The sequence below is a fragment of the Arvicanthis niloticus genome, chromosome 21 (assembly GCF_011762505.2).
Source record: "Arvicanthis niloticus isolate mArvNil1 chromosome 21, mArvNil1.pat.X, whole genome shotgun sequence".
NCBI classification, from domain to species: Eukaryota; Metazoa; Chordata; class Mammalia; order Rodentia; family Muridae; genus Arvicanthis; species Arvicanthis niloticus.
Window position 1 is genome coordinate 26,667,791 of NC_047678.1, and position 22,126 is coordinate 26,689,916.

Consider the following 22,126-nt stretch of genomic DNA (forward strand, 5'->3'; position numbering starts at 1 on the left):
GGTCTCTGTGGGTACTAGGCCCACAAGTGGTCCAGACACATGTGCACGCAAGACACCCATACACATAAAATGTCAGGAAACATTATATGAAGCAACTGTCCTGCAGTCTCCTGAATGTTAAAATGAGCTGGGTGTGACAACAGGCACACAACTGTGACCCCAGCGCTTGGGCGAATGACGAGTTCAAGTGCAGCCTAGGCTATAAACCAAGACTCCCATCTTCCATAACTCAGCTCCTTTCTAGCATCCAGACATGAGACAGGGATGCCTGGTTCACCTGGCAGTGTTTAAGCCAAGGAGACAGAATCAGGGGGCTTTCCAAATGGAGGTTTCTGCATTGATGGTGAGGCTCCTATTTGGATATTAGAGGGGGCAGGGTGCTCCAGGGGTAACCTTGGGTGGGCAGGATGCATGTGGTCATTATCAGCTCATGTGAGCACACACGTCTGGATGTGCAGCTGGAGGTGCCACGTGCAGGGCCACCGTGGAGAGAAAGGAAGACTGTGGCCACTGTAGCACAGATAAGCTGAGGCTGTGAGTCTGGGAAGTGGCTCAGTGTTGGGGCACCTCTCTTAACATGTCCCTGAGCACAAAAACTGAACTCAAACCTAAGAAAAGCCATCAAATGGCCAGAGATGTAAGGCAGTTAGCAGGATGCATTACCCAGCCAGTGCCTCTTTAAATATGACTTTAGGAGGCAAGAGTCTGGGGCCACAGCCAGGACCAGGCTAAGAGAATTGGAAGGTACTGGGAATCACTCTTTTAGATATAGGGGGCCCTGGCAGGGAGAGATGGGACGGATCCAGCAATACCACTATTCCAAAAGAAATGAAACCAGTAGGTTGCTGGGCCACAGCCAGGACCAGGCTAAGAGAATCGGAAGGTACTGGGAATCACTCTTTTAGATATAGGGGGCCCTGGCAGGGAGAGATGGGATGGATCCAGCAATACCACTATTCCAAAAGAAATGAAACCAGTAGGTTGCTGGGTTTTTTTTAAAGCACTGTTCCCAATAACTGACATGCAAATCATCCTGTGTCCACTGATGGGTGGATAGGCAAAGAAAATGTGAACACACAGTGGAATACTATTCAGCCGTAAAAAAGAAGGAAATGCCATTGTTTGAAACAACATGGGAGAACCTGCAGGATGTTAAGTTAGCCAGGCCCAGAAAGACAAATACCACATGATATCACCTACATGTGGAGTCTAAAAAGGCTGGGCTCCTGAGTAAAGCACAAAGGGGCTTAGGAAGATGTGTGTACAAAATTCAGTCAGACAGGAGAAATGAGTTAAGAATCTATTGCACAGCACTGACTATAGATAAAGACAACATGAAGTTGTTTTCCACCTCATGATGGTGATAACGTTCTCATGAACATGCTCCTGAGTGATTTTGTCATTGTGTGTAGATTCTGTTCACATAGACCGACATGACAACGGTGTCATTAGATGATATGATCCTAGTACTGTAGTCCATTATTGACCGGAACATTGGCTTCTATATTTTTGCGGCAGGGTCACCATCTATAGCTTAGGCTAGCCTGGAACTATTTTATCCAGGCTGACCTTGAACTCACAGTGATTCTCCTGTCTCATCCTCCCAAGTACTCCCAAGTACACGGCCTGCTTCAAAACATTGTTTATTTGGCTTTGACTCAGTATTGTAATTTCTTGAGACATGTCTTACATGTCTTACATGTAGCCTAGGCTAGAGTCCAGATTCCAGGGTAAAGTGTTTTTCTTGCCTCTGCCCCCTGAGTAGCTGATGCTACGGGTGTGTGCCAGTGTGCCTGGCATGTGTTAAATTCTTGGGAGGCAGACAAAATGATCCGAGAACCAGAGAGAAGAGGGTGAAGATCGTGGCCCAGCCTGGCAGGACCTGGGCAGGGCAAGCAGCTCAGAGGTGAATCTCCAGGAGGTAGCGCAGGCGACATTGGCTCTCCTTGTATATGAGGTACTCACTCTGGCTGAAGCTGGAGCTTTTGAATGATGGGCACGCCACAGGGCGGCCTTGAGGAACCACCACTGGCTGCCCATCCAGCTGTAGTTCAATGTCCTGGGCGGGATCTACAAGGGATGGAGGGCCAAGGGGGGTCACTGGTGCCTGGGGCTACCTATGACTTAGTCCTTGTGACTTGCCTCTTGCTACAGGGAATGCCACCTTATCCCCCACTTTTCTCTGGTAAAGTCTTCGGCTAGCGCTCAGCCAATGACATGATTCTCTGCAGCCCTCTTAGCCGCCCTGGAGAGAGTTGTTACAGTGGGTGTTTGCTGGGTGACACAGAAAATCTGTTCCTACATGTTTTTATCTTTCTATAGTCTACTCTCTCTGCTGTCTTCTTTCCGAAAATTCCTCCAGTCCCTTATGTCAACCCCACTTTTGGCTATAGAGCTGCCCAATATGGGGGGCTCACCAGGCTCTGTTTGGCCTCGGGCGATGACACTGTCAAAGCCAGGGGGTGGACTCTTCAAGCTGGGATCATCCATGGTGATGTGGTACTCTTTGCCGAGGGCCACCTCGCCCAGGAACATGTAGCCCACCTGGTGGCCCCCACAATGCATGGTAGTAACTAGGGGACACAGAGGCCCAGTGGTAAGAGGAGGCAGCTCAAGCCTTCCCCATCTCTCCACCACTTTTGCAGCCCAAAGAAGCACTTGCCCTGGCCTGGCCCCTCCCACTTCAGCCTTCTTCCTGTCCCCTGTTGCTCAGCACCTCCCCCCACCCCCATAGGCTCTCAGTTAAAGGGTGAGCTATGGCATCCCATCCTGGGAGGGTGGGGGCGCAACTCCCTGGCCTACTTTATTCATGTTGTCACTGACATCCCTCAGGCTCCACCACAGACTCTTCTGATTGGCTCTCTTGAGGCCCCACAGCCAGTCTTTCTTGGATACTTTGTCATCTTGGTAGACCTCCCATCTGCCAAGGACTTGAACCCCATTAGTTTTGGCTTAGACTCTTGCTTTCTTGGAGTGGAAGGTGATCACACCTGCCAGTGATGGGGACAGCTTGGGCTGATGAGGTCACTCAAGTGAGGATACCCTGACCATGAACTTGGAAGTAACTGGAGTTACCTTTGACCTTTTCCCACATAGTAAGTATCACGCTGCCTCACACACCCCTCTGATTTTTGCAGCCTTGGGGCCAGAGCTAGTGCCCAGAGAGGGAGGGAGGGAGGGAGGGAGGGAGGGAGGGAGGGAGGGAAAGAAGGAGGGAGAGAGACAGAGAGCTAGACAGACAGAGACAGAGAGACGGGGGTGGGGGGCAGCCTCCGTGCCTCTATCACCTTCTCCACTGCTCCAGCCACAAGATTGTTCCATGTGCACATCCAACCCAGGCTCTCCGTGACTTTCCGGAGAAGGCTCCCTTGATGGTTCTATGTCCCTGCCCCTCTTCACCTGACACTGCTGTGAACTTCCACATAGAACGAGCTGTCCTTTCCAGGCCTGGCCCACACAGCCTTCACCCCTGCCTCTCAGGATTTCTCTTACTTCTCAGAGTCTGTTTGCTCTTATCCTATCTGTCTCCCCTCTTCTAGGATGCATCCCCAACTGCCAGGTGCTTCTTCAGAGTCCCTGAGTCCTGGGAAGCCTCACTGTGTACTCTGGTCAGTAAAGCTCTCACACTTACTTCATCTCTCAGTCTGTCTTGGTGGCCCCATCCCCATCCAGGTCTTGGCCCAGGGGTGTCTCACCATAACCAGCTGACTTGCTGTTCTCCGAGGCAAAATAGATACCCTTGCCAACACGACCACCCGAATGGGGCATGATTCGGAGCCCACTGGTGAGGATGGCAGCCACCACGGCCACATTGGTGCCATGCCACAGCAGCCTCCGGTTGCCCAGTTTGGAGTGGGCCTGGAACCTGTCTCCCTGAGTGGGGGAGATAGAAAATGGTATTGACGTGCCTTGTGAGGGTTCAGGTGTCCCAAGCCTAGGGCTCCACGGGTCAATGGCATACAATCAACCTGGCAGAAACTGATCAGGGTTGTTAAACCAGCTTAGCAAAGGGGCAGATAAGTAAGTGTTCTCCCCCTAAGGGATAGGGTGTTGATGCAGGGGCTGAATCTCCCTCACCTCCCCTTCTCGGTCTACTTTCCAAACATGCTGCAGGTCTGGGCATCTGTAGTTGTTGCCAGTCCGTTCCAGGTAGGTCTGTATTGCCTGTGGAGAACGAAGGCCAGTGGCCAAAGGTGGGAGACTTGTGGACTTGCCCTGTGGTCCTCCCACTCCAGATCTCTCCTTAGGTCTGGGCACATAGGAGAGAATGCTGCAAGCCAGGGCTCCCTGGGTATCTCAAGGGCAGGTGGGCAGAGTTCACCTTGTACTCGGACTCCCCAGAGTCCAGCAGTTGCAGCTGGCACCTGAGGAGCTGGTAGTCTCGGTCCAGTGGGTGTGGCACCTCTTCCACTGTATTCTTCTCACCAGGGGCTGCCTGCAATGTCTGGGCCAGCTCGATGTCGGCTAGCACCTAAGATAACAGGCACTGGACCTTGTCTGCCTGATGGGCTTCCACTTCCACCCCAGCCTCTCCCATGTGATAGACACCCCACCTGCCTGTTCCTTCCCCAGCCCATCTCTCTGTCTGGCTCCCCCCCTCCCTTGGCTCTCAGCCTGCCCATTGCAGCCTATCCCTCTGGACTGCATGGCCGTCTGTTCCTCTCATCTTTGCCCAGTTTGCCTGGTATCCTCAGGGCCTGCCAGCTCTCACCATCAGCATGTCCTTCTTGGCCTGAAGAACTTCAGGGGAGTTGATGGGCGGGGGTCGTCTGCGGCCGAAGTTGTGTGGGATAACAGTGTAGAAGCAGGATGAGAGCTCTTCTAGGCTCTGGCCATCCCCTGTGGGGTTTTTCATGGCCTCCTCTAGAGCTTCCAAAGCCTCAAAGCCACGAGCAATCTGCTGCTTGCTCAGCTTTCCCAAGGGCATCTTCTTCACATCTGGGAGATGAAGGGATGAACTCAGCCTGTGGCCCTTGGTTGGGGGAGGGGGAGGGACCTGCCACTCTGCTGAGAGCTCCTCCTCACCCAGGTTCATGAGGGTCATTGCATTATTGAACATCTCTTTGCTGAAGATGTTGGTGATAAGCTTCTGGGTGGCAGGGTCTAGGGAGCAGGGCTTAAACACAGTCCTCACTGGGCCGCCATCCACCTGGGGAGAGAAGGCCTGCTTGGGCAGGAGCCGTTAGGCAGGATGCCCACACAGGGAGCAGGGTAGGACATTAGAAAAGGCTTAAACCAAGAGAGGAGTCCCAACCTCCCTCTCTGGCCTTGGATGGGCTGGCAGGCAGTGCCCCACCTCTGCCCCTTGCTGCTCCCTACCGCCCTCTCCTGCCCCTTCACCTTCACTACAGCCTCTTGGCTCTCTGCTTCTCCCTGAACTTCTATAAGAGTGTACTTGTTGGGATGGGGCACAAAGTGGTTCCGATCCTCCCATTTGTTTTTAGTCTTCTCCCAAAATTTCTTCTTAAAGTCCTTCTTTGCATCTTCCAGGCAGTTGAAGTGATTCATCTTGCTCTGGCCAACCTCTCCCTGTAAGAGACAACTTTCAGGGGTGTGCCCACCAAAACTGTTTGCTGGTCTCTGGGCTGGGCCGATGGCCTCTGAACAGCTGGAAAGGAAGTAGGACAGTCAGCAGCAGTGGCTCTTTGGATACCCTTGTGCCCAGAGGAGGGAGTGTGGGGGAGGGCAGCCCTGGTGATGGCTCACTCACCACTCGGCCCCAGCGGTTCCAGCAGATGAAGCGACTGCTCTCCTCCAGCAGCTGGATGATGTAGAACTTATTATTGTTGTTGCCGATGTTGGTCTGGTTCAGGGTACAGTCATAGTCCTCATGGACCTGTGTGGGGTGGGTCCGGAGGGCAGCTTGGCTGGGCATGAGCTAGGTGTCACACTGGGGCATGGTGGGGGGAGGGCTTGTTTTGGCATTGGTGACTGTGCCCTTCCTTGGGATCACAGTCTCACTGGATGTGATGAAGCCCCATTGTGGGCATGGGAATTTGGAGAGGATGCAGCTGCTTCCTGGGTGTGGGAATCTGAAAAAGACCTGGCTCTGCCCTGAGGGCTGAGGGAACATGGAGGAGGGTCCTGGGGAAACTGAGTCAGGCCCCTTCCTTGAATGTGATGCAAGAGGCAACACCCTAGTGTCTGATGGTCAGACATGATACACCTTGACCTGATGGTCAGACATGATACACCTTGACCTGAAGACCTTGGTGGTCTTCAGAAGACATGTACGCAATCCCTGGCATAGAGACACTGAGCTACTGGGTTAAAACTAAGAACCCAAGGAGGAGAAGGCTGTAGTCTGAACATGGGTTCAGCTCACCTGAATCCCGGGGTTCCTGCTGAATGGACATGAGGGGTCCACACGGATGATACGATTATCAGCAGGAGCTGCTCTGAGAGCCTCAGCAGTGGACCGGAAGCTGTCCTCCTCCCCTGTCCCCCGTCGATGCTTCTTGGAGCCCTCAGTCTGCACGGAAGACTTTCGTTTTGGAGCCATGGTTCTCCTGGGGTAAGAGGTAGGGAGTGTTCAGATTTGCCTTTTAGGGGGCTGACCTCCTACTCCTTCTTGGTATACAAATCCCCGTCTCCAAAACTGCACTTAGTACCTCAGAGATACCCCACCCTAAGCTGCAAGTACAAGGTTAGAGTCCCTGTCAGTTCTGCCCACTCTGGAACTTGGAAGAAGTTGGCTCCCTATGCTCTCCAGGTTGAGGTGTGCCCTGAGGTAGTAGAAAAAGTGAAAGACGACTCACCCCTCCCACTTCTGGGGCACCTCCCTTTCTAGAACATTTCCTCCTCCTGTCAGTCATCTGGGCTGAATCATCGCAACTACAGGGGGAGGACTCTATAAGTAGCCCTTCTGCAGCCAGAGCTACCTTCAGAGCTTAGGACCAAGTTGTGTAGAAGAAGCCTTTTGCTAACAGTCCAGAGTTCTGGGGTGCCAGCCAAAGTTTCAGGTAAGTGGCTTTCAACTGCCAGAGATCAAATGCCACTTTAACCTCACCCTTCCCTGCCCTGCAGAGGACTCCAGGGCAGGGCCAAAGGACACTCACCCAGAAGAAACAGGACCCTGGAAGAGGTGGCTGTTATCCAGCCGTGTCTCAGGAATGCTGAGTGTGCTTCCTAAGAAACGAGTTCCAAGTGTGGGCTCCCATCTAAGTGACCCTTCGTGAGCCTTTGGCTTGTCTTTGGTAGGGATTTCCCAGCAACCACCAGAGGAGGGGAAAGAGCTTAGGGGTGGTGTAGAATTCCAGTCATTTGGCCACTAGTGGGATGAGTCAGAGGCTGGGTAGGCCGATGTTGGTGACCGGTCCCAAAGATGAGAGGACATTAATCTAGACGTATCCAAAGCCGCAGGGACTGATTCGCCCCTCATGCAGCTTTGACTAGGCACATGCAGCATGTATCCGTTATTTTCCCGGTGATTTTGGCTCTGGGTTCGGATACCATCTCCTCTCTAGAGCTGCCTGAATCCCATTCCTTATGTTTTAGAGCCTAGCTGGGTTAGCTTTAACACTGCCCCAGCAGAAAATCACAGAACCCCGCACCTCTGGCTCCCCCTAGTGGCCATAAGACGCAAACACAGACATGCCCTCCTGGCCCCACCCCGCCCTGGAAGTCAGGTGTCAGCAGAGCGCAAGCGCCACAGGCCCAGGCCGGAAACAGTAGGAGAGACTTGCTTCCTACTCCTGGCTGGCGCCGGAGCCTATAGGAGCTCCTGGAGGCGTGTCCAACTGCATCGGTCCAATAGACGATTGGGGGCGTGACAGGCTCTTCTGAAGGGTCCAATGGAGCTGGCCCGCCGTGCAGTGGAAACCTATTAGGGCTCCGTGTCTTGCCATGCGGCCCGGGTTTAGCAGCCATGTGAGTGAGTTCTTCAGCAGCGGCAGCGGCGCCTTGATGAACAGTATGTCGACCGCCGTGGCAACTCGTAAGCGGGCAAAGCCAGCTCCCGGGCCCGGGGCGGCTCCGGTGGCCGGCAAGCGGCGACGAAAGGTGAGCATGGTGATCCCTTGGGCGCAACTGATCTTGCTACTGGGAGAGCCATCATTCCATCCCAGGCCCCACATCGGGGCATGTATCTTCCCCAAGAGCTCCATCAGAAGGGAGCCTCCATCTCTTTTTTTCCACCCACCAAATTCTGGGAAACCTGCTTGGTCAGGGCCAGGTGCCACTTGCCTTTCTTAGTCCTGGGGCTCTTGATCAAGAAAGGATCGTTTTATTTCCAGGTAGACTCCGCTGCCGACAGAGGCAAGTCGAAGGGTGGCGGCAAAATGAATGAAGAGATTTCCAGCGATTCTGAGAGTGAGAGGTGAGTTGTTGTCTACCGAGAGGAAAGATAAACTGAGGCTCGTGGTAACTAGAAGACTCAGTGCGGCTGGTAACAGAGCTAGGTGTTTGGCTCGAGATGCTGGGTCATTCCTCCAATTTCTGTCAGTGAGATGTCGTTTATCTCTGATGTGTCTATGGGGAGGACCCTGGACCTCTAGGGGAGGGAGAGCTTGGGACCTTTTTTCGCCTTATGACATGGAGGCAGGCACAGGGCTGGATCGATTGAGAGGCAAGGGGAGAAGAGAAGGGTGCAGAACACACCTACTTCATTCTGTTTCACACAATACCACAACGACTGGTGTCATTGGACTCCTTTTTGAGACAGATCTCCTGGGTTCAAATGATCCTACAACTTCAGTTTTCTTTTTCTTTTTTTCTTTCTTTTTTTTTTTTTTTTTTGTTTGTTTTTTTGTTTTTTTGTTTTTTCCAGACAAGGTTTCTCTGTGTAGCCCTGGCTGTCCTGGAACTCACTCTGTAGACCAGGTTGGCCTCAACTTCAGCTTTCTAAAGAGTTAAAGTTAGTGTTTGTCACATGTGTAGCCTTCCTAACACTAGGGACTTGTTTCACTGTGTGTGGAGGTGTGTAGGGAGGTGTGTATCTTGGAGGCATGTGTTGTGAGAACCGAAGAAGCCTTTTTAAAAGTTGAGTCTGGAGAGATGAGGGGTGTCGTGGAGTTGATAGAGAAGAGGTTCAGGGACCGAAGACGAGGCTGGGGTATTAGTGTGCCAGGTTGGGAGGCAGGAAAAATAAACGGGCAAGTGATAGGTGCATATAGAATTGAGGGAGGTTTGAACACTTTCCTCATTTCAGCCGGTGATGGGGATGGCATCAAGATTTCAGAGGACTGGGAACAGGGTGTCATTCCTGGGGTGGAGATTCTTAGTCCTGGGAATCATGAAACCTCCCTTATAAACTGGATGTAGTAATTCTATAGTATACCCCCAGACAGGATTTCTCTGAGTAGCAGTTGTCCTGGGACTCACTCCGTAGACCAGGCTAGCCCTGTACTCAAGAGATCTGCCTGCTTCTGCTTCCTGCGTGCCAGGATTACAGACCTGACTATCAATTCTGCTTGTGGAAGTGGATATGTGTTGCCTTAACTTGCTCATGGAAACAATCTCCCTTTTTGAGGCAAGGTTTTTTGCATGTAGCCGTGGCTGTCCTGGAATTAGCTTATATAGATCAGGCTGGCCTCAACCTCAGAGACATCAGCCTGCTTCTGCCTCCAGGACCTGTGTAAAACCACTTTGGTTTTTGTTTATATGTGTGTGTGTATGCATGAGTTTGTATACAGTGCTTACATGCTGATGCCCAGGGAAGACCGAGGACATTGGATTCCCCTGGAACTGTCATGTCAGGTGGTCATGGGGCCACCTGAGGGGTGCTGGGATGGAACCCAGATTCTCTGTAAGATCAGCCAGAGCTCTTAGCCAATAAGCCATGTTTTCCTGCCCACTCTTTTCCAGCTCTGAAGTATTTTAAGTTGTGTCATAAAGTAAATGTATTAGCAATAGAAGTACCACTCAGTTTTCTTCTGCTGATCTTCTTACATGGGCAAAAGTAAAAATAAATGTGTACACACATTAAATTTAGGGTTGAAACAGCTTTTCTTTCAAAAGGGACTTTTTAAATAAAAAGTGATGCTTGGTATGGTGGTGTACACCTTTAATCCCTGGCACCTGGGAGGCAGAAGCAGACAGATCTGTGAATTTGAGGCCAGCCATGGCTACATGGAGAAAATACGTCTTGAGAAACAAAACAAAAAAGGCAGAATTGCCAAATCTTGTTTATAAGGTCTTGGCATCAAGTGTCTTTACTTGCTGAGTCACCATACTTCTAACCACCAGTCTGCATTTCTCTGTGGGGACCCTTAAATAAGAGACTGATTGGTTTGGGTACACTCAGGAAGGCCATAACTCTGGGGCATGGTCTGGCCTTGACCTTCATTTTTGTGTGTGTGTGTGTGTTTTTTTTTTTTTTTTTTTTTTTTTTTTTTTTTTTTTTTTTTTTTTTTTTTCTCTTTTTTCTCGAGACAGGGTTTCTCTGTGTAGCCCTGGCTGTCCTGGAACTCACTCTGTAGACCGGGCTGTCCTCGAACTCAGAAATCCGCCTGCCTCTGCCTCCCAAGTGCTGGGATTAAAGGCATGCGCCACCGCCACCACCGCCTGGCTGGCCTTGACCTTCTTGAGACATGGTTTTTGTTCTGTTCTTTTAGTCAGGGACTTTGTAGCTCTGGCTGTCCTGGAACTGCTATGTAGACCAGGCTGGCCTCAAACTCAGAGACCTGCCTGCCTCTGCCTCCCAAGTGTTGGGATGTGCCCCAGGACACTGTTGTTCCTGACAGGTTTTAAAGTCCCTTCTGGTAGAAGTACTGGGCAAGGGTACTGGGAAATAGCAGGCAGCAGACTGGATGTCTGCAGGCTTGTGATTGGAGGGTGCGAGCTGCCTTGGACGCCTGGCTTGAGAGTTCTTAACACTAACTTCAAGCTTTCAGGAACAGGTCAAAGCTGAACCTGTCTTTGAGAGAAATGAGTGTCTTGAGCTGGTCCAGGGACTCTGGGGCTTACAAGGGACAGCAAGAAATTCATCACATATGGCTCAGTCAGTACTGCTTAGGATTCACTTGGAACCTAGCCCTTGGGGTTCAAGGAGTATGCAGGGCAGCAAGCCGAGGGCAGCCCCAGCATGTCTGTGTCTTGAGTTCTTTAGGGACTAGCCATCCTGTGTCTTGGAGTGGATGTCATCCTGGCCTTTGCCTTCTGTTCTGTATGTTGGATTTCCTGTGTTCAGTGCCCTGTGCCTGTGTCCTTTAGCTTGGGAAGCGCAGTAGAAGGACAGGGTCAGTTAGTTCTCCGTCACTCTGTATACCTGACCGTGTCCTTTTTAGCTGGGACTTTTAGAGATAGTCTTACTCTAGTTCAAGCTAGCCTTGAACTTGTGGTGGTCTCCTTGTCTTAGCCTTCCAAATTCTAGGATTTTAGGTGTGCCACTGTGCCTGGCTTGACAGTGTGGTTTTTCTGGGGGATGGTGGTTGAGTTCAGGACCTTGTCCTGTTACTGAGCCACACCATGGCCATGTCTTCACTTGTCACGTTTATCCTGATACCTCTTCTCCTCCTCCTCTTTCTCCTCCTCTTCTCCTCCCCTCTCCCTTGCACTGGCTGTTGAGCCCAGGGCTTCAAGGATGCTTGTTAACTCTGCCACTAAGCCAAGTCAGCAGGCCTGCCACCTTTTACTTCTGCTCTCTCGTATACAACCTGGCTTCTTGTAGAAGCGTGTGGGATCTTCTCTTTCCCTTCTTGTTGAAATGTTGTGGTAATTTCCTAGTGTTGAGGGGGAGCTGGCTGTTTTGATGACCTTGTGCTGGACACTGTGGGACCTTTCAGTTGAAGTCACATCTTTCTGTTTTCTGTATGTGGGTCGTTGGCCCTAGGGGTTGGCAGGGGCAAGGCTGGCATTGAGGAAGCACAGTTCTAGTGGTCAGATGAGGGGGGCCATCCCCTTAGACCCCACCCCTTCTCCCAGATGAGGGGGTCATCCCCTTAGTCCCCACCCCTTTTCTCCACAGCTTGGCTCCAAGAAAAACAGAGGAAGAGGAGGAGGAAGAGCTGGAGGAGACTGCACAGGAAAAGAAGTTACGCTTGGCCAAACTCTACCTTGAACAACTCAGGCAGCAAGGTGAGCTGGGGGCTTGATGCAGGCCAGGGTCTCTGGCAGAGCCGACCTGCTGCCCCTGTTGCAGTTCCAGGCATCTGATGGGTCAGTCACGTAGGTTCCCATTGTCGCTAGTGCTGCTGGTGTTGGGTACCTTGCAGAGGGTGGCTAGTGTCTCCAATGGACCAGTACACCCTGGGACAGACCAGACCTTTAGGGAGCCAAGCCCAGTGTAAACAAAGGCAGACAGGGACCCCTGAGGTACCAGGAGCTTCCTGTAAGATCAGCACTCATGGCCCAACCCTTGGATAGAGGGCTAGGCATGGAACAGAGGGAGGGAAGGAACTGCAGCCTGGAATTATGTGGTGCGACACGCTACCTCCCCGATAAGGAGCACGTCACACTCAAGATTCTTCTGACAGCGTCTTTTATTGTTATAGCTCTTTTAGTTAGAAGGATGCAAGATGGAGAACAAAGGAAGGACCCCAAGCCCCAGAATGTACTGACTTATATACTATCAAAGAGACATGATCTGTCCTCATTGGCTTACAGACTGGGGTCTCATTTACATATCCACTGATAGTACTATCAGCGGGAAAATTCGCACCTACGCGTGCGCACAGCTGCAGACACCAAGGCCAAGAAGAACCAGGAACAGGAAGCCAGCGCCATCTTCTAATGGGGAGCGTATAGCTACTTCAGCAAACGCAGCATGGCTCCTAACATCTCCCCCTTCTTTATAAATAGCATATAGTGACTAGAGACCCTTTGTGCCTTAGTCCCGTGCAATGGGAACCCGAGCCCTGGGAGGCATCAAAAGGCTGTCCCGTCTACAGCTTGGTGCAATGGGATCCTGTGCCCACAAGCATGTATAAACGGAACAGCGTCTCAGCACTTTAGCATATTCAACCAAGCTTGAGGGGATGCTCCAGTCTCAATGGCCAAAAATGCCTGAGCAATAACTACTTTATCACGTTGTTGTTGAGTTTTCATTTTACAGAACAACCAGAGTAAGATCAATGTCCCTCCAAGTAGCATACAGCCAAACAAACCTACCCCCACCCACTCCTTAAAGAAGGAAAATGCAGAAAAAAGCCAAGAGGTAAAGTCTTTAAAACTGATTATATCAAGGCTTGTATTTTTGAGGTCTAATATCTTCAACTGTAATTCTTCTTGAAGGAACTCCAACTCCTGGGTCCAGTTCCCCTTCAGATATTCTGAAATAATAGAACTGTTAACAAGGAAAGAATTATCAAAAAGTAAGGGGGTTATACATAGGGAACGTGTGGAAGCCACACAAGAAAGTTGTATGACATCTCCAAGCGCTTGTAATTGTTGTTGTAATAAGTCAATGCGCTGATTGACCAGTAAGACCCCTGAGGCCAAATGAGCATCAGTTCTCTTCACTGTCTCAAGTGCATCGGATGCCTTTTCAGTAATTTGACTAATAACTGAGGCTGTTTGCACTTGATTGGCCATGGCAATACCTGCAGTCACTGCAGCTGCAGCAGAAACAGTAATGGCAGTGATTATAGCTGCTGTAATGCCAAAATCTCTTTTTTGTCTCAATAATTGTACGATAGGAAAATCTTTGGGGTCAGCTTCAACAGGTACTGGTACAAATGTGGGAATATTCACCACAATTGCTGTCCGGTTATTTCCATTCCAACATTCTGTTAAGTAACATGTAATATTAGGACTATGGCAATTAATTATTGAGCTGTTTTCAAACAACTCTTTATCAAATATAAGGAAAAAATATGGTGCTTGAACACACACTAGCGATGGCTCAAGCGTATAATTAGAATATTGTTGATTAATCTTCAAATTAGATAAACTGATCTTTGTTTTATTACTTTGCGTGGTCTCCAATCGTGTACCACTGACATTATTAGATGTATGGAAGCTTCCTTGTAGATTAGCAAAGGCTGATATACTAGTAGATGCCTCATTTATAATTAGAGATTATCATTTATAATTATCATTTATAATTATCATTTATAATTATCCATTAATAATTATCATCATTAATAATTATCATTATTTATAATTATCTATTCGAAAAATGGCCACTCACTCCCAGGGCCAGAGTGAGTGTTATTTGTTTTAAATCTTTTTAACTTTTGATTAAAATAGAAACCCTCCGATAGTTAAAATTTCCGTAATTCTGGTGGTTGATATGCTGTAAATGTCGGAGGAAAATCCAATAATGGATAGCACCATGGTATCTGTCTTTTACCGGTCACATTAAGAGGAGAATTATCAGCTAATGGTATAGTTACATTGCTAGTGAGCATAATGGTAGTGATATTAGAAGATGTATTATCACCACCAGTTGCACTTCCACTAGTTGCTCCAGTACTTATTTGTGACAGGGCATTCATTAATATCCCTGTGGGAATTTTATTAGCAACAAGTGGATCTTCCCAATATCCCAATTTCATTTTTGTAATTTTAATACATGGCCCTTTTCCAGAGCTAATAGTTTCATTTTGGAAAGTAAAACATAATGCCGTATTTAATTTTATTGAGGTGGCATTATATGGTTCTGTTTCAAACTTAGGCGTTTTGATGCATGGTGCTTCCATGGCACAACTTGTAGATAAGAATAAAGGAAGTTTAGTCGAATTAGCATGTACAGGCATTGGAACAGGCCATGTTCTCACTATTGCCCACAGAGGTAGGCTGCTCTCCTTATGGGAGTCCAAAAAATTAATATCAGAAACATTGATGTCCACAGCCTCTGGATCCGGATTTTCTTTTTCTCCATCCTTCACTTGTTGGTACCCAGATCGGATTTTCTTGCTCCTGTGGGAAAACACAAATAGCTCCCCTGGCCAGTGAGCATATCTCCTAGCCTGTTCCTGTTTTGTCTTCCGCACAAGCAGCTGCGGCCGATGGCAAACTGCCAGGTGCATAAGGAGGATCCGGACGATATCTTTCTTTCTCATAACGAGCTCTGTTTGTTCGTCCGAATCCAACCCATCCTGGGACGAAGTATCGTCCTCGTTTTCTCCCTCCTCAGAGGACGTCCCCTCTGAGGCGGAGTCATTCAGTGTTAATTTTTTAAACCCAGACAAGGCTGGATATATTTTTTTATATTTCTCTGACTGAGCTATTTTCTCAGCTCCATTATCTTTTTTCTTTTTTCTTTTCTCCCCCTCCTTCTTTTTCTGACATGGAGGGCTTAAAGGCTGTTTATCATTGCCTTTTTTTCTGCTAGCATTCCCTTCCTTTTCTGCTTCTGATAGGCTATCCTGACATTGAGTAAGGACCCTTTGTCCTTCTCTAATCTTTCCTTGGCATTTCTCATCCGCTATGCATGCCTGAATCATCTTAAAAATAGGTAACGTGCCTGCTCTCAATCTTCCCTCTTCCTTTTCCCGGGTTAATTCTTTAAAAAACTTCAAAAGAACCCCATCTGAAATAGTCAAGCCACTTTCCTGCAGCAGCGCCTGCACTGCCACGAGAGCTGGCTTAAACTGTTGATTGCCCATAATTCTTTATCTACAGAACTGGGCGAACCTGCACAGTTATCTACCTGTGATTTACGGTTCACTTTGAAAAGGAGGACATGTACACTCCCGTCCCTTAATATGCCAATTAAGGCAAAAGCAAAACATGAGAACAACCACCACTCAGACAGGGATAGCGAAAGCAAGGCCAAGCATAGGATCCACCATATCTTACAGAAAAGTGTCTAGACTTACTGCACCGTCAGTTCTGAATCTTGTTTCTGCGAGCTAAGCAGGGTCCTTCAAGGTAGACGATCCGATCCTCGGGGGCATTCGGCGTTCACTCCCGGGTTTCGGCACCATAATGCGACACGCTACCTCCCCGATAAGGAGCACGTCACACTCAAGATTCTTCTGACAGCGTCTTTTATTGTTATAGCTCTTTTAGTTAGAAGGATGCAAGATGGAGAACAAAGGAAGGACCCCAAGCCCCAGAATGTACTGACTTATATACTATCAAAGAGACATGATCTGTCCTCATTGGCTTACAGACTGGGGTCTCATTTACATATCCACTGATAGTACTATCAGCGGGAAAATTCGCACCTACGCGTGCGCACAGCTGCAGACACCAAGGCCAAGAAGAACCAGGAACAGGAAGCCAGCGCCATCTTCTAATGGCGAGCGTATAGCTACTTCAGCAAACGCAGCATGGCTCCTAACAATGTGGCTTATTCTATCCTGCACAGAGGAGGAGAAGGCTGAAGCCCGTGCATTTGAGGAGGATCAGGTGGCCGGGCGCTTGAAGGAGGATGTGGTGAGTATGGGTGTGTGTGTGTGGGGGGGGGGGGTGGAAGGCGGGGCCTTCCCCAGGTCTTCACTCCTCTTCTCTCCTCTCTTTGCAGCTCGAGCAGAGAGGCAGGCTGCAGAAATTGGTGGCAAAGGAGGTGAGTGTGCAGGGTACCTTGGTGTATGGGTAGAGTCAGTGCACGCACATGGGTTGGTAGTGTGTGGGTAGAGTCAGTGCACGCACATGGGTTGGTAGTGTGTGGGTAGAGTCAGTGCACGCATGTGGGTTGGTAGTGTGTGGGTAGAGTCAGTGCACGAACGTGGGTTGGTAGTCAGTTGGCTTAGTGTTGCTCAGGCTATTGAAGTCCCCGTGGAAAACAGTGGACACTTGGGCAGGTATGCAAGTGTCTTATTCTTGTAGCCTTGGGTTCTGGTTTCCTCTGGCTAGGGTAGGTGGGGAAGAATGGTCCTAGGTTGGGAAGTGTCGTCGTAGCTCCTACTGCAGTGACCTAGTCTCTGTCTGCCCAGATTCAGGCCCCAGCTCCCACCGACATTCGAGTTTTGCGGGGCCACCAGCTCTCCATCACGTGCTTGGTCATCACTCCTGATGACCTGGCCATCTTCTCCGCTGCCAAAGACTGCACCATCATTAAGTGTGAGTGAGACCTTGAGGGTGTGAGCCTGGGCTGGAGCCCTGTGACGGAAGCTTATAGACATTTGCTACCTCGGAGGGGCTTTGTGATTGACAGCAGAGGCTTCCAAGCAGCTGTAGGGCTTCTGAGCTCTGTGGGCACAGAGCTGAGAACTCAAACGGGCAACTGGATTAGAAGGTGTTTCAAGCTCTGCACGGACTTGGAGTCCTCGGTCCTTCTGGGCGCCTAGCTCTCCAAACCTGATCATAGTCCTCACCTTCCCACTGTCATCAGAGGGGGTGGTTAGTGGTCCCAATGTACGTTGTTGTCCTTGTCTTCCTCCTCCTCTTCTTCCTCCTCTCTTCTTCCTCTCTTCTTCTTTCTCCTTCTCCTTCTTATTTTGATGCTTTCACTTGTGTGTGTGGTGTGCACATATGCCACAGCTCACCTGTAGAGATGTCAGAAGATAGTCTGTGGGAATCGCGTGGGTCCTTGCACATCGCAGGTGTCCTCCCAGCAGTCCTCCACGTTCCAGGCACTTTTGCATTCTTCCTCTTTGGGAACCATGGCTGCCATCTGTTGCCTGCGTTTGGCAGATGTGACCAAAGTGACTTGTACAGATGCTCACAGCTGCTGAACCCAAGTGCAGGATCCTTCTTTGACCCCCGTGCCTGTGCTGCCCTTTTATACTGGGAGAGAGGATTCTGAGTAGCCAGCCCTATCCTGCATCCCAGTGACTTCTTTCCTCTTTTGGCGGCAGGGAGTGTAGAGACTGGGCGGAAGCTGCATGTGATCCCTCGAGCCAAGAAGGGTCCCCAGGGACAGCCTTCAGGCCACAGCAGCCATATCCTCTGCATGGCCATCTCCTCTGATGGCAAGTACCTCGTAAGACTGGGCTGGCCCTGTGGGCGGGTGGAGGTGTGGGTGGGTGGTATGTGCCTGTGGTCATTACCTTCCTTCCCACAGGCCTCTGGTGACCGTAGCAAGCTCATTCTCATTTGGGAGGCCCAGAGCTGCCAGCACCTGTACACCTTCACGGGACACCGGGACGCCGTGTCGGTGAGGCTCTGGATAGTGACCACCTGCCTAGCATGGGATGCCTGCTGAGTATGCCCGCCTGGCGCTAGGTGCCAGACCCCAGGCCCCAGGCTCATCTACAGAGGTCTCCCTGGGTAGTGAGTCATGAGTGTGCTGAAGAGATGGGGAGGGATGGAGGGAGACCAGGTTCAGTGGACGGAGGGCCTGAGGGTTGCTGTTGGAGGACAGGCAAGCACGCTCTGGCTCCACACAGGGCCTTATGTGGTACTCAGAGTGCTGTGGGGGAGCAGGCTCCTGGGGCATGTGACTTATTTTCAGGAGAGCCTCTCTGGGTCTACCCTCCACAGTCCATACCCTTTGACCCCTCTCCGTTCCCTCTAGGGACTGGCCTTCCGAAGAGGTACCCACCAGCTCTATAGCACTTCCCACGACCGCTCTGTGAAGGTGTGGAATGCAGCCGAGAACTCCTACGTGGAGACGCTGTGAGTGTGCCCAGGCGGATAGCACGCGGACAGGTCCACCTGTGGGTCTGAGTTCCCATGTGACCCTCCCTTCCTGCTCTGCCCTTCCCTCCAGGTTCGGGCACCAGGATGCTGTGGCTGCCTTGGACGCCTTGAGCCGAGAGTGCTGTGTGACAGCCGGGGGCCGGGATGGCACTGTGCGTGTGTGGAAGATCCCAGAGGAGTCCCAGCTTGTCTTCTATGGCCACCAGTAAGGCAGCTTGCTGGGCTGTGTCGGGGCTCTGTGAGCCAGTGACAGGGCTGGGCCTTGTCCCTCATGGTCTCTCTTTCTAGGGGTTCCATTGACTGCATCCATCTGATCAACGAGGAGCACATGGTGTCGGGTGCAGATGATGGGTAAGATTTCCTTTCTGATGCGTCTGACCACTGCTGCCACCAGTGGACTTAGCTCGTGGGTCAGTGACCCTAGCCACATCCCTCAGCTTGCTCCTCCCTGCTGTATACCTCAGACTACCTCCCTCACCCACAGCTCTGTGGCCTTGTGGGGCCTCTCCAAGAAACGGCCGCTCGCCCTCCAGCGTGAAGCTCATGGGCTTCACGGGGAAGCAGGCCTGGAGCAGCCCTTCTGGATATCTTCCGTGGCAGCCCTTCTCAATACAGACCTTGTAGCCACAGGTGGGTGCTCGCTGAGGTGGGGAGGAGGGTCTGTAGGGTGAGCTGGGATAGGGCTTACTCACTGATGACGCTCTGTCCTCCAAGGCTCCCATAATGCCCGTGTGCGACTTTGGCAGTGTGGAGAGGGCTTCCGGCAGCTCGACCCTCTCTGTGACATCCCCCTGGTAAGTGGTCTTAAATGCCTAAGCCTGTCTTGGCAAGACCCTGGAGGCCTGTGAATGAACAATTTCTGCTCTTCCCATCCAGAGAAGTCTCTTCAGGGCAAGGCCACTTGCTGTCACAGAGCCTGGCAGGGACTCCCTCTTTCTTCCTTCTCTATTCCCCAACCCCTACCTGTTCCGCCCTGTCTTGGCTTTGTGCACAAGCTGCATATACATGGGCAGAGGGTGGAGGTCTGCACTGGGTTGGTTCTGTGAAGTGGGTATTGGCTTGAAAACCAGGCTGGGCTGTGTGGAATTGATTGTCCACACAGGGGTGACCTGTGGGGTTGTCTTATGTCAGTGACAGCTTGGGTCAGGGTTTCTAACACCCCAGTGTCAGGAGCCAGGCCCCAGGCAGCTCTTGACACACTTGATGGGCAACGTCTCCTCAAACCTCACCATCTCCCTGTTCGGCTGGTGCTCCACTCGTACTGTTTGAGATAGGAGGCTAAGGCCTCAGGGGAAAGGGTCTGCACCTAACCAGTGCGTGAGGCAGCAGGGGCGTCTGCCTGTCCCGTGCCTGCTCTTGGGAGCTGTGGTGAGGAGCATTCTGATGTCTTACTATGTCCTCTCTCTCTCTCAGGTTGGTTTTATCAACAGCCTCAAGTTCTCCAGTGCTGGGGACTTTTTGGTGGCTGGAGTGGGACAGGAACACAGGTGTGTGATGGGGGTGGGGCTGAGGGCAAGGTAGCACTGGCCAATGGGAATAGGAGAGGGGTGCGTGCGTCTGCCTCAGTGGTCATTCATTCCCTGCAGGCTTGGCCGGTGGTGGAGGATCAAGGAGGCCCGGAACTCAGTCTGCATCATCCCGCTCCGCAGGCTCCCTGTGTCCCCTGTTGCTGGCTCCTGACACTCACCCTTATTTAAGTGCTTTCCAGGCCCCGCCCCTGCCCCGCCCCTTTTGTATTAAAGCCTCCCATTTTAGATCTTGCTCTTCCCTGTGCCTCTGGCTTCTGGGAGGGTAAGGGGTAGGTGTGTGGCAAGGACCAGGCAGGAGGTGCAGAGGCCTGGGAAGGGCAGGACTCTAGCTAGCGCTCAGCTGGCTCTGTTTTCAGAGGACTGGGTGGGAACCTCAGCTGGCTCTTGCATGACCTTATTAGACAGCTACTCTTCAGACCGTGCTGATGGGGTCAGAGTCACTCACCCATCAGCCAAGGAACGACGGCCTTCCCCGTTGTTGTGTGAAGGCTCGGGCTGGGGTCTGAGGACCACATGGAAGCCAGCAAAGCCTGCAGTTGAGGCTGACCCCACTTCCCTACCTGTTCCAGCTCAGGAAGCTGAAGGGATGCACTGCCCCTGAAGTAGGAGAGTCTACTGTGCTTGGGGACAAGGTCAGAATTGGGGAAGAGATTTTCAGTTTGATAGAGCTAGCTAGGCAAGGATCCGGCTGCTCTTACAGATTGGGGGTTCATGCCTGTCATGGGGTGCAGCAGTGGATGAGGGGGAGACTGGGAGAGGGGGGATGGAAGAGTAGGACAGATGGATGGGCAGGTCTTGAAATCTGAAGAGTGATGGAGTGATGGAGAACACCCCCACACACACACCCGCCCCAGGATAGTTTGTACAAGGTTAAGAGGTACCAGGCAGGTCAGATGTTGGGAAAAGGGAGTGAGATGCTAGGCCCTTGGAAAAGGACTTGGAAAGTCCCGGGGTTTTATTCCAGTGTGGTGAGAAGCCGTGAGAGGATTAGGAGCTAAGTGACTGATCCTAGGTCACACGGAAAAGCCACTAAGATGGCTCAGTGGGTAAAGGTACTTGCTGCCAAGCCTGGCGACCGAGTTCGATCCTCAGAACCCAGATGGTGGGAGGAGAGAGCTGACCCCTGAAGTAGTACTCTGATGCCCACATGCATGCCATGGCATGTCCGTCTTGATAAATAAATATAAAACTAGCTGCTGGGGGGCCGAGGAGGAGTGCTGCTTGGGCGGGGAGTGGGAGGAAGAAGGCCATTCAGGAGCAGGTCGTGGCAAGATGGTGTTTTGTCTGGGCTCACTACCCAAGCTCTGTGTCCTGGGAGAAGCCTAGTCTTCATTTCCAGCCTGTGTTCCTAATTTCATCATAAACTCAGAGACAATGTATTCTCCTTTCAAGTCTGTAGAGTTTTGTGGAATGTGAAGGATTCTCCCTTAAAAGAAGTGGACTTGGAGGTAGGCAGATTTCTGAATTCAAGGCCAGCAAGGTCTACAGAGTGAGTTCCAGGACAGCCAGGACTACACAGAGAAACCCTGTCTCGAAAAAACCAAAAAAAAAAAAACCCCAAAAAAACCAAAAAATGTGGACTTGGGCTCTTCGTTCTGCATCAAGGTTGAGTATGTGATTCCTGTCTTTCTACTGGGAACTTCAAGTCTAGACCGGAGACTCCACGGGACATAGTCCATAGGTAGATGCTCATCTGTCCTGGCTATGTAAAAGGCAGGGTTGTCTCTGCTAGCCGTCAGCACTGTTGGCTAATGCTGCCTGGTTTCCCAGTTCTCTGAGAGCGATGTGGTCACCTTCATCTGCGTCAGCAGCTTCTCCAGTGCCCACCAACACAGCCACAAGCATTCGCCGTGGCCAGTAGATGAGAGAGCATGCTTCTTCCTAGAATTAGCTTACAAAGGTGCAGACATCAAAAACTGGTGCTTCATCACCACAGTTCCAGAAAACAAATTAGAGGCCTGGACCACTGACCGGCTGGTGTGTTCTTAACTACTGAGCCATATCACCAGGTCCCTAAAAAAAACTTCTTGCCGGGCGGTGGTGGCGCACGCCTTTAATCCCAGCACTTGGGAGGCAGAGGCAGGCGGATTTCTGAGTTCTAGGCCAGCCTGGTCTACAGAGTGAGTTCCAGGACAGCCCAGGGCTACACAGAGAAACCCTGTTTCGGAAAAACAAAGAACAAAACA

The 22,126-nt window shown here is 51.0% G+C and overlaps 2 protein-coding genes across 7 annotated transcripts; one reads left to right on the forward strand and one right to left on the reverse strand.

The window, feature by feature from the left end:
• Nucleotides 1–1,627: 1,627 nt before the first annotated feature.
• Parp3 (poly(ADP-ribose) polymerase family member 3) lies at nucleotides 1,628–7,306 on the reverse strand. Of its 4 annotated transcripts, none has more exons than XM_034484167.3 (11): nucleotides 7,059–7,306; nucleotides 6,326–6,509; nucleotides 5,711–5,836; nucleotides 5,341–5,529; nucleotides 5,026–5,164; nucleotides 4,712–4,938; nucleotides 4,322–4,471; nucleotides 4,078–4,164; nucleotides 3,696–3,873; nucleotides 2,418–2,573; nucleotides 1,628–2,070 (listed from the first exon to the last, which is right to left on the reverse strand). In XM_034484167.3, the coding sequence occupies exons 2-11, from the start codon at nucleotides 6,500–6,502 to the stop codon at nucleotides 1,901–1,903; spliced, it is 1,599 nt and encodes a 532-aa protein (XP_034340058.1). In that variant the 5' UTR covers nucleotides 6,503–6,509; nucleotides 7,059–7,306; the 3' UTR covers nucleotides 1,628–1,900. The 4 variants fall into 4 exon arrangements, with proteins under 4 accessions (XP_034340058.1, XP_076773622.1, XP_076773623.1 ...); XM_076917507.1 differs by lacking the exon at nucleotides 7,059–7,306 and adding an exon at nucleotides 6,759–6,776; XM_076917508.1 differs by lacking the exon at nucleotides 7,059–7,306 and adding an exon at nucleotides 6,612–6,752 and having other exon boundaries at nucleotides 5,026–5,149.
• Rrp9 (ribosomal RNA processing 9, U3 small nucleolar RNA binding protein) lies at nucleotides 6,793–20,165 on the forward strand. 3 transcript variants are annotated; one of them, XM_076917510.1, is made up of 16 exons: nucleotides 6,793–6,962; nucleotides 7,498–8,001; nucleotides 8,235–8,317; nucleotides 11,906–12,015; nucleotides 16,196–16,263; nucleotides 16,352–16,393; nucleotides 16,764–16,890; nucleotides 17,628–17,752; nucleotides 17,834–17,926; nucleotides 18,287–18,387; nucleotides 18,482–18,616; nucleotides 18,700–18,762; nucleotides 18,896–19,041; nucleotides 19,126–19,205; nucleotides 19,825–19,898; nucleotides 19,998–20,165. In XM_076917510.1, the coding sequence occupies exons 2-16, from the start codon at nucleotides 7,846–7,848 to the stop codon at nucleotides 20,089–20,091; spliced, it is 1,497 nt and encodes a 498-aa protein (XP_076773625.1). In that variant the 5' UTR covers nucleotides 6,793–6,962; nucleotides 7,498–7,845; the 3' UTR covers nucleotides 20,092–20,165. The 3 variants fall into 3 exon arrangements, with proteins under 3 accessions (XP_076773625.1, XP_076773626.1, XP_076773627.1); XM_076917511.1 differs by having other exon boundaries at nucleotides 7,570–8,001; XM_076917512.1 differs by having other exon boundaries at nucleotides 7,776–8,001.
• The last annotated feature ends 1,961 nt before the right edge of the window (nucleotides 20,166–22,126 follow it).